Source organism: Plecotus auritus, assembly GCF_963455305.1.
Source record: "Plecotus auritus genome assembly, chromosome: 3".
Classification (NCBI taxonomy): domain Eukaryota; kingdom Metazoa; phylum Chordata; class Mammalia; order Chiroptera; family Vespertilionidae; genus Plecotus; species Plecotus auritus.
In genome coordinates this window covers 221,162,093-221,177,290 of record NC_137772.1, presented here as the reverse complement: position 1 = coordinate 221,177,290, position 15,198 = coordinate 221,162,093, and the positions used below count along the sequence as shown (strand labels likewise).

The window sequence follows — 15,198 nt, the reverse complement described above, 5'->3', positions numbered from 1 at the left end:
AAGGAACTTTGCCTCAGAGCAATATGGTGTTCAGTAGTTGTTCCCTGCTCCGAGAACTGGCACAGTCTGGACAAGCTTGGGGATGAAGGGGCTTCGCCCAGGTCCTGAGACACGGTGTGTCTGCGCCAAAAGGCAGAGGTTGATTTAAAGCAAAGGGAACGGAGCCCCTCTCAATAGGTGCTGCTCACGTGGGCATGGTGCCGTCACTTCTGGGACTGGCGTTTTCCCTGGCACAGCTGCAGAAGGGACGGGAGGAGACAGGAATGAGGGCAGCGGCCCACAGGACATGCTGGGAGTCCTGGGGAGAGGCCAGGCGAGACACAGGGTCAGGAGACAGGAGGAACACCCAAGGGCCAGAGGAGGAGCTGGCAGAGGATAGGGAGGGAGTCCCCATCAGGGAAGGCAGAAGGAGGGGTCAGGGGCAGAGGCCAGCCCTGTCCTGGGTCTCAGCCTTGACCACCTGCTGAGGCCCCCAATGCTGCTTGTCACCACTTCGTCCCAACACCTGGCTGCACGTGGTGTGAGCAGAAACTGCTGGACGATGAAGGATTATTTGTAAAAAGATTGATTTATTGAGCCAGAGACTTCCCTCTTCCTTATAATAACCTCATCCTTTGTTGAACACTAACCATCTCAGACATTGTCCCAAGTGCCCGACATTTAACTGTCACCACAGCCCCCGAGGTCAGTCACTGTTCCTCTCTCTGTGTGACAGGTGGGGAATCCAGGAGGCAGTCCTGTTCCCTCTGCCACACCCACAGGGTCTCCAAAGGAAGGAAACACCACTGGAAACGGATTTATGGGCTGCCCATCAGCTGCCCTTCATGGTCGGTCCCAGCTATTGTCCATCGAAAGGATGCACAGGCTTGAACGTTCTGTGGTTGGTCCAGTCCCCTCTCTGCCTCCTGGGGAAGGAGGCATGATGTGTGGAGGTGGGCCGCCATCTTGGAGGAGACCAGCAGGAGAAGACAACCCCCCCCACCAGAGCTGAGTTGGGGTCGGGGGTGTGGTGGGGGTGGGCCTGATTCCAATAGTATCACTGAGCAGCTGAGCCAGGCCCACACGGTCCTCCTCCTCCCACAGGTCTTGTCCTGGGAAACAAGCTGACTTTCAGCCCCTCAATGGCGGCCACAGTCCCCTGACAACCCAGCCTTCTGCCCTGGATCCCGTTCCTGCCCCTTGTCTCCCACCATTGGCCCTCAGCCCTGCTTTGCCCCACCCCACCCCCCCGCCCCCCCGCCCCCCTCTCCTGTCCTTTTCTTCCATCTCTTCAGGTCACTTTGTCTATCAAGTCTTCCCTCTGCCTTGTGTCCTCCTGACTCAGTCCCTTCCTACTGCTTTGGCCGCGAGCATCACCACTGTCCTTATCCTCTATCCCTCCAATGTCTCTCAAACTAAAGGATTCAGTCCCAGTCCCTCACATCCTGTGTGAGGCTGTGACACGGGTGGTCCGGACACGTGAGCAGAAGCCTGTGGTGAGAGACCTGGGAGCCCTCGTTGCCTGTAAGGCCTTGTGCAGGATGGCCACCTGCCAGGGGCTCGCTCAGCCTGGTGCAGGCTCCACAGAGACACGGGGGAATAGACCGCTGGTGCCTGCACTGCATCCTGAGTGGGCCAGGTCCTGGGAAGGGCAGAGGGATCCTCTCTGCAGGGAAGGCCCTCCCTCCAGCGTCCTCTCCAGGGAGTGGAATTGGAATGGCCTGAGCACCGCAGTCATCCCCAGCCCTCCCCTCAGCCAAGCGTCAACTTCAATTGCTCTTCCCAATAGCGAAGCTGAGTCTTTCCCTTCTCTTACTGCGTGGGCTGTCATTTCAAGGCAGCCCTCCTCTCAGCATATCCTGGGTGGATGCCTTTAGGCTGTTGGCTCTGAGATTCCGCTCCTATAAATATTACTGACTTTACGTGACCAGTGGCAATTAGTGTGACCACTGCCCTCCCTGAGGCACCCACAGAAGAGAAAGGCATTTTCACATTTTCAAGTGTTTATTGAACTGTTTGGACTTCACGACACACTTACAGAGGAAAAGACATTTTGTGGAAGATTCTTAATCTTTCATGTTATTGTTTTGGATTTAAAATCAATGTAAATAATTAATCCTCTAAATATAAAAAATGATTCTGACAGTAACGAATAGAATGTTACTGCTGTGTATTTGGAACACATCGCTGATTTTAAATGTAAAGTAAATCAGATTTTTAAAAAATTCCTCATTCATTGCCTTTTGCTGGTTTCTTTCGATGAATTTGGAGATGGTGGCAATTGAGTTTTTATTACTTGTTTTATTTTATTTTATTTTTATTGATTTCAGAGAGGAAGGGAGAGGGAGAGAGAGATAGAATCATCAATGATGAGAGAGAATTATTGACCAGCTGCCTCCTGCTCAGGGGTCGAGCCTGCAACCCCGGCATGTGCCCTTGCCTGGAATCGAACCCGGGACCCTTCAGTGCGCAGGACGATGCTGTATCCACTGAGCCAAACCAGCTAGGGCTGTTTTCATTTCTTGGAGAAAGTGTTTTATTCGTCGTTCACCAGAAGACCCCCGACTTGTTTAGAGAGACGGAAGTCCATCCTTCAGTTTGCCTGATTCGGGATCAAGAAGGAGGAGTTGGAGGGAGCAGGGAGTGAGGCAGGCGGGAAGATGAACAGAGCAGGGTCTGGGGCAGTCACAAGGAGGGGAAGGAAAAGGGGCGCAGGAGGGGAGAAAGCAGAGGGACTCCTGAGACCTGAAGGGAGGGATGGAGCTGGGGCCCAGGAGGGAGCAGGTGACCCAGAGGGAGAGAAGGGCCCAGGGAGAGAAGGGGAGGGGGGAGGCCGGGGGTGGGCAGGAGGGAGGAACCTCACCCGGAGAATGTCCTCCAAACTCTTAGATAGGCTGCAACTGTTTATATATATTCCTTTCCAGTACCGGAAGGGCTGTAGGGGGTCGTCCACAAAGATGTCCCAGCAGTAGGCGAAGTCTGAAAGGAACGGGAGACCACGGTGCGCTTCAGCTCCGGGAGCCGTGAGGGGACACACAGTGTCTGACTCCCGGGGACACACGCTTCCCATCACGATTTCACAGACGCCTTTCTCTTTCCTTTCCGGGACTTCATGGTCACTTCCGTTCCTTTTCTCCGTGGGAACCAGGCACGCCTCTCCGCCCCTTCTGGAAGCTTCCCTCTTGCACGTGTCCTTCACCTCCCTCCCCAGCCTGGACCACCTCTCTCCCCTGAACTTCTTCTCCAGGAGACTCCCCGCCTCCCCGCCTCCAGCACCACCTCCGCAGGCAGCTAAGGGGGCTTCTCCTTCCTGTCTGGGGATTCTAGGTCCTTCCTGCCTGGTCCTAGTCCCCCCCAATTCCTGCCCGGGTGCCCTCGGCGCTCACCAGCTGGAGTCATTATTGCCACCTGGGCCCCTGCGCCTTGCAGACTGCGCAGCCCCTGCTGGTATTGGGGGCTCCTGGAGTAGTAGAGGCGGGCGGCGAAGATGCTCAGCTGCACGTACTTGTGGTCCCGCAGGAAGGCGACCACCTGCCTCGCACACTGGAAGCAGGGGCTCCAGGACATGAACCACGTGACATGGTATTTCTCCTCACGGGACAGGTTCTGGGCCAAGAAGGCTTGCTGGGTCTTGAACCAATTCAAGAAGCAGATTTCTGTGTGGACGGGCTTCTTGGGATAGAACTGGGAGAGACGGAGAGGGGGAGGGGGCCCTCTGGGCTGGCAGAGCAGGCAGGTTGCATGGCTGGAGGAGTGGGGACCAGGGGACAGGGAGCCAGAGTCTCAGAAGCATGCTATTGATTGATTGATTGATTGATTGATTGATTCCTCTTTAAACATCTCCCCTTCAGGCTGTTTTAGTTTAGTCATCTCTTCCCACCCTCATCCATGAACTCCAACGCCCACCCTCCCATTCTTCCATTCTACGAGCATTCTGGGTGCCTGCTCCAGGCCAGGCCGCTGGGTCCAGGCCTGTTGCCTGGGTGCTGTCTGCCGGGGAGGGCCCAGCCATGCTGCCCACAGGGAGCCACTAGCACAGGTGTCTACTGTGCTCCTGAAAGGTGGCTCGCCTGCATTGATGTGTGCAACAAATACGGAATACACACCTTGTCTCCATGACGTAGTATGAAAGAAGAATGTAAACTATCTCATGAAGAACTTTTATATTAACGATATGTTGAAACAATATCTTCGATATAGTACAAAGCACGTTATCAACATCAAATTGATTGATTTCTCTGAAAGTTTGAACAGTGGGTACTAGAGAAGGTTAAATGACCTAAGTGACTCCGATTACACTACCACGAGTAGGACTGCCACGGTGACACCCCGTCCACCCCATAAGGGCTCTGAAGAGTCTGAGTCCGGGTGGAGAAAGGAGGGCTGGCGCGTGGTGGACACTTCACAGGAGACCTTAGTGCTTGGCTGCCGGGTGGGGGCTTGCTCTGTGTCTGCTGAGGCTGCCGTCCTCGCCCAGGTGTGTACCTGGCGATTCAGGAGAGTCAGGCAGGGACATCCAGGGCTAAAACTTAGGACAGTGTTGTGGGAAGAAGCCTCTGGCATTTTACATATTATCATCTCCCACATCCTTCCCTGGCTTAGCTCCTGCCTCTGATGACAGCAATGTGGGGCACATACCTCATTTTCAAAAACCCCGGTGCCCACGTCCAAGGACAAGCCCTTCTGTGTTCTTTTCACTTGGTAGCAGAGGTAGCAGCCATTCCGACCTTTGGGATTAGGCCAGTTTGTAAAGTGAAAGTAGAAATAATCAAGACTTAACCATCTCACTGGGTTCCTGGGGGCAGGAGAGAAAAGAGAAAATGCAGGGTTCCCTCAAGTTTCTCCCATCTGGTGGCCTGGGTGCCCTGCCTCCCAGCAACCCCTTCCCTTCAGCATTTCCTGCCGCCTCCAGGCAGGAAGCTGGGGGAGAGGAGGAGGGCTGGGACGGGGTGGGGGGAGAAGAGTGGGGTCCTGTTCTCTCCCTTAGGGCCCTGCTCTGCTGCATCAAACAGCACACGCCCACCCCACCCCCAATCATTTGAATACAGAAATGAGTAATAAAACTGGCTCCACCCCCAAACATTAGATTTTCATAGTAAGGTGCAATTCATGACTGACCTTTCACCTATGCACATTTATTATTATTTTTTAATGTCAGGCTAACACCTAAAGTCACAGGCTCTGGATACTGTTCGAAGAGCTCCTTGTATCTGAACTCCTCTATTCCTCTCCCAATCCAGGGGCCTCACCCCATTTTACAGAGGAGGAAACGGGGCACGGAGAGGGAAGTAGCTGCCCAAGTCACAGGGCTGCTAAGTGACAGAGCCGGTCCCTTGCCCAGGCAAAGCCATGCTCAGCCCTTGCATGAGGTCAGCTGGCAGCGGTGGCCCTACTGGGTGAGAGGCCCTTTTCTCCCTCATTGTAACCAGAGCATTTCCCCACCGGTGGGGGCACTATAAACGCGAGGGTGGGCATGTCTCTGGGGACAGTCTGACTTTGCTCTTCTGCTCACAGTGCCGGCACCTTGGAAGACAGGATTTCCCTTCCTGCTCAGCGAGCTCCTCTCACTCTGTGTGGATAACGGGGTCAGTAGCACAGAAAGTGGATCCAAGTGCTTCAAACCAAATGCCCCCAGTGCTCCACTCATCCTTCAGTGCAATCTAATGGTCAAGAGGGCACAGGAAAGGCCACAGAGCAGGGGCCCCACAGGCGGGGGAAGGGGGGAGCGGTCGGGGAGACAGCCAGCCCCACAACTGCAGACTGAGAGAAGGACCAAGTAGACAACAGGCCGGGGGAGATCGGGAGGGGCCATTCAGAAGCAATTGTGGGGGCATCCCCAGAAGAGGGCAAAGCCCCCGCTGGAGTGGGACCTGCAGAGAAGGTGCCCAGAGAGGGAGAGAGGCCAGGCTGGACCAGGGGGAGGACAAGGCTGAGGACAGAGACACCTTAGGGCGCCCAAGTAGAAAGGGCTACAGAGGACAGAGTGCAGGCAGTACCTGGGCCAGGGCACCGGAGTGAAGCGTTGCCTGGGCCTTGCCCTTGGTCCCCTGCGCTGGTGCTGCATTTCTGCTCACAGGCCCAGGTTTTAGGAAAGTCCCTTGATGGAGAAACTCCCAGCCTTCTCAGCTGAGGCCCCACCTCCTTCCTGCTTTGGCAGCAGGGGTGGGCGGGCCCTGGGGTGTGATCTTCCTCAGCCTCAGACCCACCTTCCCTCCTCCTCTGGGGCCCACCCTCTGGACAGAGCTGACCTCTGCTGGAGACAGGCTCCTCTGTGCAGCAGGACCCAGGCTTCTTGCAAAGGGAAAGTGAAAGTGATGATGGCAGAGAGAGGGGATGGGCCTGCACATCAGGGACAGATGTGCCCTGAGTTCTGGGCTTGGTCCTCTGCTTCGGTCCCTCCGCCTTCACAGGGTGGGGAGGACACCGCTGGCAGGCCCCTGTCCCTCTTGCTTTAGGAAAGCTTTTAGACAAGCTGGATAGTGACCTTGTCAGTTACATTGCAAATGCTTTCTTTCAATGTGTGGCGAGGCTCTCGCTTCATGAAGTCTTTCCATGTATAGATGTCTTAATTTTTAATGTTTTCAAATGTGTTAGTTTTGTCATGTATGTACATGACATGACATAGCTATGACATTTTTTATTTTGTATTGGGTAGCCAATGCAAGGACATTTAATGACTTTCCTTCCATGTCATTTTGTCCTACTGATGTGCAATGCCACAGCCCTAAAGTGTGTGTGTGTGTGTGTGTGTGTGTGTGTGTGTGTGTAGGTTGTCTCTGACTCTCTCATATGCTCCATTGCGTCACCTGTCCATGCCTTGGCGACTACCACGCTGCTCTGCCAGGGCTTCAGAGTAGGTCCAATATCTGGTATGCCGATCCACCTTAGCTTCAGTTTGAAGTTGTATTGACCTTGTACAGTTCTACATGAATTTATGGGCAAAATTTCCTTAAAAGATGTTTTTTAAATTAATTTCAAAAAGTGGAAGGAAGGGGGAGAGAGAGAGATAGAAACATCAATGATGAAAGAGAATCATTGATTGGCTGCCTCCTGCATGCCCCTACAGGGAAAGATCCTAGAATGTGGGCATCTGCCCTTGCATGAACCGCCTGGATCATGGGTCCATGCTCAACCATTGGCCAAACCAGATGAGCGATGGACAACTTTTTGTGTTTCATGAGATACCCTGTTATCAATGTGTAGCTCAATCTTGGCAGGTATAGACATCTCTGAGGCACTGAGACTCTCCTTCCATGAACATGGTATATATCTCCATTTCTATGGGCGTTCTTTTCTGTTCTCAGTGAGTTGAAATCAAGTTAAAGGGGAACCTGGAAGGGAAGAAAAGAGGCAGCCATGAGGGCAAAGAAGAAGAAAGGGAGCACGGGGAGGAAGGAACAGGATGAAGAAGGAAGATATACCACTCTGGGCAGATGGAGAGAAGTAAAGCAGCGTGGAGAGAGGAAAGAATGGAGGGAGGAAAGGGGCAGAAAGGGAGGGAGTGAATCCGGGCTTCGCCTTGTCTACCTGCAGCCTTGGGAAAAGGGAAAAGGAACTTTGCCTCAGAGCAATATGGTGTTCAGTAGTTGTTCCCTGCTCCGAGAACTGGCACAGTCTGGACAAGCTTGGGGATGAAGGGGCTTCGCCCAGGTCCTGAGACACGGTGTGTCTGCGCCAAAAGGCAGAGGTTGATTTAAAGCAAAGGGAATGGAGCCCCTCTCAATAGGTGCTGCTCACGTGGGCATGGTGCCATCACTTCTGGGACTGGCATTTTCCCTGGCACAGCTGCAGAAGGGACGGGAGGAGACAGGAATGAGGGCAGCAGCCCACAGGACATGCTGGGATCCTGGGGAGAGGCCAGGCGAGACACAGGGTCAGGAGACAGGAGGAACACCCAAGGGCCAGAGGAGGAGCTGGCAGAGACAGGGAGGGAGTCCCCATCAGGGAAGGCAGAAGGAGGGGTCAGGAGCAGGGGCCAGCCCTGTCCTGGGTCTCAGCCTTGACCACCTGCTGAGGCCCCCAATGCTGCTTGTCACCACTTCTTCCCAACACCTGGCTGCACATGGTGTGAGCAGAAACTGCTGGACGATGAAGGATTATTTGTAAAAAGATTGATTTATTGAGCCAGAGACTTCCCTCTTCCTTATAATAACCTCATCCTTTGTTGAACACTAACCATCTCAGACATTGTCCCAAGTGCCCGACATTTAACTGTCACCACAGCCCCCGAGGTCAGTCACTGTTCCTCTCTCTGTGTTACAGGTGGGGAATCCAGGAGGCATCCTGTTCCCTCTGCCACACCCACAGGGTGTCCAAAGGAAGGAAACACCACTGGAAACGGGTTTATGAGCTGCCCATCAGCTGCCCTCCATGGTCGGTCCCTGCTATTGTCCATCGAAAGGATGCACAGGCTTGAACATTCTGTGGTTGGTCCAGTCCCCTCTCTGGCCCCTGGGGAATGAGGCATGATGTGTGGAGGTGGGCCGCCATCTTGGAGGAGACCAGCAGGAGAAGACAACCCCCCTCTCCCCCCCCCCGGGGCTGAGTTGGGGTCGGGGGCGTGGTGGGGGTGGGCCTGATTCCAATAGTATCACTGAGCAGCTGAGCCAGGCCCACACTGTCCTCCGCCTCCCACAGGTCTGGTCCTGGGAAACAAGCTGACTTTCAGCCCCTCAAAGCAGCCACAGTCCCCTGACAACCCAGCCTTCTGCCCTGGATCTCGTTCCTGCCCCTTGTCTCCCACCATTGGCCCTCAGCCCTGCTTTGCTCCGCCCCGCCCCACCCACCCCCCTCTCCTGTCCTTTTCTTCCATCTCTTCAGGTCACTTTGTCTATCAAGTCTTCCCTCTGGCTTGTGTCCTCCTGACTCAGTCCCTTCCTACTGCTTTGGCCGTGAGCATCACCACTGTCCTTATCCTCTATCCCTCCAATGTCTCTCAAACTAAAGGATTCGGTCCCAGTCCCTCACATCCTGTGTGAGGCTGTGACACGGGTGGTCCGGACACGTGAGCAGAAGCCTGTGGTGAGAGACCTGGGAGCCCTCATTGCCTGTAAGGCCTTGTGCAGGATGGCCACCTGCCAGGGGCTCGCTCAGCCTGGTGCAGGCTCCACGGAGACACGGGAGGATAGACGGCTGGTGCCCGCACTGCATCCTGAGTGGGCCAGGTCCTGGGAAGGGCAGAGGGATCCTCTCTGCAGGGAAGCCCTCCCTCCAGCGTCCTCTCCAGGGAGTGGAATTGGAATGGCCTGAGCACCGCAGTCATCCCCAGCCCTCCCCTCAGCCAAGCGTCAACTTCAGTTGCTCTTCCCAATAGCGACGCTGAGTCTTTCCCTTCTCTTACTGCGTGGGCTGTCATTTCAAGGCAGCCCTCCTCTCAGCATATCCTGGGGCGATGCCTTTAGGCTGTTGGCTCTGAGATTCCGCTCCTATAAATATTACTGACTTTACGTGACCAGTGGCAATTAGTGTGACCACTGCCCTCCCTGAGGCACCCACAGAAGAGAAAGGCATTTTCACATTTTCAAGTGTTTATTGAACTGTTTGGACTTCACGACACACTTACAGAGGAAAAGACATTTTGTGGAAGATTCTTAATCTCTCATTTTATTGTTTTGGATTTAAAATCAATAAAAAATCATTATTTCCCTAAAAGTAAAAACTGATGCTGACAGTAACGAATAGAATGTTACTGCTGTGTATTTGGAACACACCACTGATCTTAAATGAAAAGTAAATCGATCAGATTTTTAAAATTCCTTAGGAGCCCATGCGTTGCCTTCTGCTGGTTTCTGTGGATCAAGTTGGAGATGCGGCACGTGATGTGTTTTCACTTCTTTTTTTTTTTTTTTTTTTTTTTTTTTAAATATTTTTATTGATTTTTTACAGAGAGGAAGGGAGAGGGATAGAGAGCTAGAAACATCGATGAGAGAGAGACATCGATCAGCTGCCTCCTGCACACCTCCCACTGGGGATGTGCCCGCAACCAAGGTACGTGCCCTTGACCGGAATCGAACCTGGGACCCTTGAGTCCGCAGGCCGACGCTCTATCCACTGAGCCACACCGGTTAGGGCTGTTTTCACTTCTTGAAGAAAGTGTTTTATTCGTCGTTCACCAGAAGACCCCGACTGCTTGGAGAGACGGAAGTCCATGCTTCAGTTGTCCGGATTCTGCACAGAGAGGGAGGAGGTGGAGGGAGCAGGGAGTGAGGCAGGTGGGAAGGTGAACAGAGCAGGGTCTGGGGCCGTCACAAGGAGGGGAAGGAAAAGGGGCGCAGGAGGGGAGAAAGCAGAGGGACTCCTGAGACCTGAAGGGAGGGATGGAGCTGGGGCCCAGGAGGGAGCAGGTGACCCAGAGGGAGAGACAGGCCCAGGGAGAGAAGGGGAGGGAGGAGGACAGGGGGAGTAGAAGGGAGGAATCTCACCCAGAGGATGTCCTCCAGTCTCTGACACTGGGCTCCTATGTTTACTTCCAGTTCAGGCCTGGGATTGAATGTCTGGCCCTGGTTGTCCACGAATTTTTCCCAGCAGTGCTGGTGCTCTGATGGGAACAGGGAGGGAAAGGTGAGCTCCTTCTAGAGGGAAGGGAGGGCCCAGGTCTCTGACTCTAGGGACACACCCTCCCCATCAGAATCTCCGTGCCCCCTTTCTCTCTCCTCCCAAGGCACTGAGCTCATCCCTCAAATTCTTTCTTCCCACTGGAATCTGAGGCAGCCCCTCCCCTTCTACCAGGAAGGACCTGGGTCCTTAGGGCACAGGGACACACCTTCTCCCTCCCCAGGACCCCTCTGTCCCCTGAACTCTCTCCTCCAGGAGACTCTGTCCTCTCCAGACCCTGCACCGCCCCCTGCAGGCAGCTGACAGGCGTCCCCACCCCATTCTCCTCCTGCCCCCTCTGTGTAGCCATTCCCCAGCCTCTCTGCCCGCCCACCTCCCACCCTCAGGAGTCTCATGCTGACCATTGAGGGTCATGATGGCGAGTTGGGCCCCAGCGTCCCGCAGGTCACGCAGCCCACGCTCATATCCACTGAGTATGGTATGGATGCCAGCAGTGAAGATGCGCAGGCTCACGTGCCTGTTTACTACCAGGAATGCAACCAGCTCCGGAACACAGTCAGGGCTGGGGCTCCAGGAGAGGTACCAGGTGAGTTTGTAATGCTTCCTCTGATCCAGGGGCCAAGACCGTACCCGCTCCAGGAAGCACAACACTGCATGACCGTGGCGGGATTCCCTTTGATTGTTATGATCCAGGAAGCGCAACTCTGCACGATGGAGTCCCTGAGCACAGAGTGGGGAGAAGAGGGATCTGTCACGTGCTGTGAACAGGGGAGGGTGGGACCAGCCAGGGGCAGGTGAGGCACTGGCCTCCAGCACAGAATGAAAGGGGCACAGCTCAGCGTCAAGAGGAATGCTATTTCAACGCAGGACCTACACGGACAAAGGCAAGGCAACTCACGAATCACATAATACCAGCATTTACAAAGGGCACATCAGCAGTGAGGCCTTGTTCTACATCCGCACAGCACGGCTCCCCTGGCTCTGTAACTGATCTGTCTTCACTTAGCTTGTTGATATTTCATTCACCATGGCATTCCCATCAGGTTTTTTAGTTTTATTATGATTCATCTTGATATGCGAGTTCCCGAAGCCCCTCTATTTTGTGGCTGAAGTCTATGCCTTCAGGAGCTGCACCTAGTCAAACCCTGCAGGGAGGAGATGAAGAACTGGGGAGAGGGAGGAGGCAGCTGAGCCCCAAGCTCCTGGGCCTGATGCCACAGAGGTGGGTGCTTCCTCCAGGCAGGGGAGCTCTCCCTCTGCTCCCCTTCCTCTAGCTCCCTCCTGTGCACCAACACGTCCACAAGCTTCTCCTCTGGGCTTCCCCCCAAGGGTGATACAACTGCGGGGAAGAGGGGTGAGGGGCACCGAGGCAGAGGTGAGGCAGACACGGGAGGAGTGTCTGTTGGGGCTCACAGGGTTATGGAGATTTGTCCACCCGCCCAGGGAAGGATTTTCAACCAGGGGCTCAGGGAAGAGGAAGAAGTCAGGCCACGGTGCTAGCGCAGAGCCCTGGTGGCAGTGGGTGGTCCCTGGGGACCCAGGAGGCGTCCTGGGCTGCTTGCAGCTGGCAATGCACTTGTGGGGACCAGCAGCCTGCCAGGCTCTCCCAGGAGGGGCTGGAGGGAGCACCAGGGGGAGCTCTGGCTCTCTGGCCAGAGGCTGCCAGGGCGGAGGCCAGGGGAGAGCTGACCCTTTGTCCAGGTGTCTTTCCCTCTGCCCTGAGCCCTCCTCAGAGGCACAGCAGGAGGGACAGGCTGACCCTGGAGGCCCTGGGACACTGTGCCTGCTTTCTCAGGTGTAGCTCAAAGCTGCCAATCACAGCAGAGTTCGTGCTCCCTGACTCTGGGCAACGCCACAGCAGCTGGGGGGCCAAAGGGACATTGCTCAGAGGACACCCCGCGGGCATGGAAACCTTCTCCCTGAGCGTCCCGGGGGGCCCTGCCTGCTGTGCCCGCTCACCTGGTTGCTCAGGATTCCCTGGAGCCCCTCCACTGGGACCCAGGCGTGGCCCTCCCAGACCTCCACCTCGTAGCACAGGTATGTTTGGTTCACATGTTTGTTACTGAAGTTGTTCCTGAAGGTTCTTCTGTTGATCAGGCGTCTGTGAGCACAGGCAGAAGGAACCCAAGTCATGGGGCTCCGCTGGGGATCACCCCGTTCTCCTCCTCTCTGCACCCACATCCCAGCTAGACCCACAGAGGATGGGCGTCCACTCACTTAGCTGGAGCCACCTAACCTCCCTCTCTGACCCCTTCGGGGGCTCCTCGGATGTCAGCCCAGTCCTTTGGTCAGGGTCCCCTAGGGAGCAGTGCAGGGGCTCAGAGCTGTGACAGGGCCTCTCCTGGCATCACCGTCCTGCCTCGTCCCGCTGACCCAGCCCTGCCTGGTGCAGGCCAGTGGCGCTCTTTCCTCTGGTCTTCTGGGTTAACCTGAGCCCCATGGTGCATCAGGGAGAGGATGGCCCCATCGGAGAAAAGAGATGCTGAACTAGTCTTCTCCTGATAGTTCCCTGCTCGTCATGAAAACAATCATGCCCTTTACAAACACAAAGACATAAATCTGAACGTGACCTCCTAGGGCCTCAGTTCAGAGCAGAAAGAATATATTTCATGGGAGACGGAGGGAGAGGAGAAACAGGGACCCCAAAAAGTCTAGCCGGGGGCCTAGGGGCGGGGGGTAGGACAGGCCAACTGGACATCAGCTGAGAGGTACTGGCTGGACATAGAAGGGCCATCAGGAGGGACGGGAGAAGTAGGGGTCCCCTGGGGAGAAGGCAAGTCCCCTTCAGGGAGGCAGGAGGAGGGCTCAGAAGCAGAGCTGCTCCAGGGGCGGGTGGTACCTGGCTCTGGGTGCTGGGTTGTCCTCCATGTCTCAGCTCCTTCACCTTCTCTCTGGCCACGGTCCGTCCTCCTCCTGTGATGCTTTCAAGGACTGAGGTGCCTTATATGTCATCTGAGGAGCTGGAACCTGCTGAGCTGGCACTGCTGAGCCCCACCCCTTCCCAAAAGTCAAGACACTCATGGCACCCACATGGAGTCATAGAAGAGGGAACTTTTCTGCCCAGATGTCTCATCAGTGCCCTCAGGGGCAAGTTAGGTTTTGATTTCTCTGTTCTGACCAAGGCCCTCCCTGGACTGACCTTGGGCCAGTGAGGTCCCAGGAGGCTGGGGTCACTCTGGGCAGCACGGCACAGCCAGGCGGGAGGCGAGAGCGCAGGTGAGAGGACAGGTGTTCCTACCTGAGGAAGGTCCGGGCCCGGGACACAGAGCCGCCACAGGACAGGCCCCGGGTGCCCATCCCCACCTCTCCCGCGGCCGCCAGTGCAGGGCATGGCCGGGCCCAGTGCAGGGACCCTCAGGGCTGAGCCAGGAGGGGCCTCTGCTCTAGAGGAAGGGCAGGGGGGACCAAGGTGAGCTGAGCTCTCCTCAGGAGCCACCCTGTAAGGGGAAGGAGCTGGACTCAGAGCCTTTGTCCGCCCATTACCCAGAGGAGAACAGAGAGGTCCCACAGGGGTCAGGGCTCGGCCAGGATGGCCTGGGAGCAGAAGGAAGCAGTGTGCCCCGCCTCAGGAAGGGGCCATCGCTCCTCCTCTCCGCCCCCCGCAAGGAACGGGGGACTTTGTGTTCCAGGCTCAAGTGTGACCTGAGCCCCAGTTGGTAGAGGTTGTCCCCGAGGGGATGCGCCTCTTCCCACTGACTGTCCATCGGCTCCTCTCAGACCACCCTGTGCGGGCCCCAGGCTCTCTCCCAGGGGACGTGCCCACTGCAGCCCCAGGTCGATCCCCAGCGCACTCCGCGCTGCACGCTGGCTCTGTGGCTGTGGCTAATTTCCTTGCTTCCAGCTGGTGGTCCCACCACAGGTGCCACAGATATGACCAAGATCGGGCTTGGCACACAGCTGCGCCTGGGCAACGGGCCCGAAGTCTGCCCTGACTCACCAAACACAGACACACACACACACACACACACACACACACCTCAGTCCTTGAAATCGTCCCAGGAGGAGGACGGACTGTGGCCAGAGCTTAAGGTGAAGGAGCTGAGACACACACACACACACACACACTGACACACACACACGCAAGCAGATGACAAGCAGAAATCGCCTATGTTCTCCAGACACACCCACAAGCCTCCGTCTGAGGGGCAGGAAGCAGAGGACGTCACCACCCCACAGGCGGGTTTGCAAGAACCTCATCATCGAATCAGCTCCTCATCATCAAATCAGAAGACACGTTGTTGTATGTTTCTTTTTAATATTTTTTTATTGATTTCAGAGAGGAAGGGAGAGGGAGAGAAACTTAGAAACATCAATGATGAGAGAGAATCATTGTTCGGCTGCCTCCTGCACCCTTCTCATTGGGAATCGAGCCCACAACCCGGACACATGCCCTGACCGGGAATTGAACGGTAACCTCCTGGTTCATAGGTCGATGCTCAACCGCTGAGCCACACTGGCCGGGCAAGAGGCTGCTCTGTATGAGGCCCAGGTCTGCCTTCCCGCGGGTGGCCTTCCGGCTGGAGGACAGGCTGATGTGGCGAGCCCAGGGCTCAGCCATGTCCTCGGGCTGTGAGCCACCCTCTCCGAGGTCTCAGGCCCCCGTGTCATGGGCAAAGCTCTGAGCCCGCAGGCCTGGGGCGATGGGGCCCTGGGAGCTGGGGGTCA

At 55.8% G+C, this 15,198-nt stretch overlaps 2 protein-coding genes and 1 long non-coding RNA gene across 4 annotated transcripts; 1 reads left to right on the top strand and 2 right to left on the bottom strand.

The window, feature by feature from the left end:
- Nucleotides 1–1,215: 1,215 nt before the first annotated feature.
- LOC308245342 (DNA dC->dU-editing enzyme APOBEC-3Ca-like) lies at nt 1,216–6,103 on the bottom strand. Of its 2 annotated transcripts, none has more exons than XM_080662472.1 (5): nt 5,976–6,103; nt 4,618–4,774; nt 3,366–3,663; nt 2,843–2,958; nt 1,216–2,581 (listed from the first exon to the last, which is right to left on the bottom strand). In XM_080662472.1, the coding sequence occupies exons 1-5, from the start codon at nt 6,041–6,043 to the stop codon at nt 2,573–2,575; spliced, it is 648 nt and encodes a 215-aa protein (XP_080518598.1). In that variant the 5' UTR covers nt 6,044–6,103; the 3' UTR covers nt 1,216–2,572. The 2 variants fall into 2 exon arrangements, with proteins under 2 accessions (XP_080518598.1, XP_080518599.1); XM_080662473.1 differs by having other exon boundaries at nt 3,366–3,609.
- LOC308245345 lies at nt 5,491–9,678 on the top strand. The gene is made up of 3 exons (XR_013960272.1): nt 5,491–5,564; nt 8,242–8,405; nt 8,617–9,678. It is a non-coding gene; the product is annotated as an uncharacterized lncRNA (long non-coding RNA).
- Nucleotides 9,493–13,451, bottom strand: LOC308245343 (DNA dC->dU-editing enzyme APOBEC-3A-like). The gene is made up of 6 exons (XM_080662474.1): nt 13,373–13,451; nt 12,493–12,634; nt 10,935–11,253; nt 10,401–10,516; nt 10,060–10,146; nt 9,493–9,811 (listed from the first exon to the last, which is right to left on the bottom strand). The coding sequence occupies exons 1-5, from the start codon at nt 13,399–13,401 to the stop codon at nt 10,132–10,134; spliced, it is 621 nt and encodes a 206-aa protein (XP_080518600.1). The 5' UTR covers nt 13,402–13,451; the 3' UTR covers nt 9,493–9,811; nt 10,060–10,131.
- Nucleotides 13,452–15,198: the final 1,747 nt, after the last annotated feature.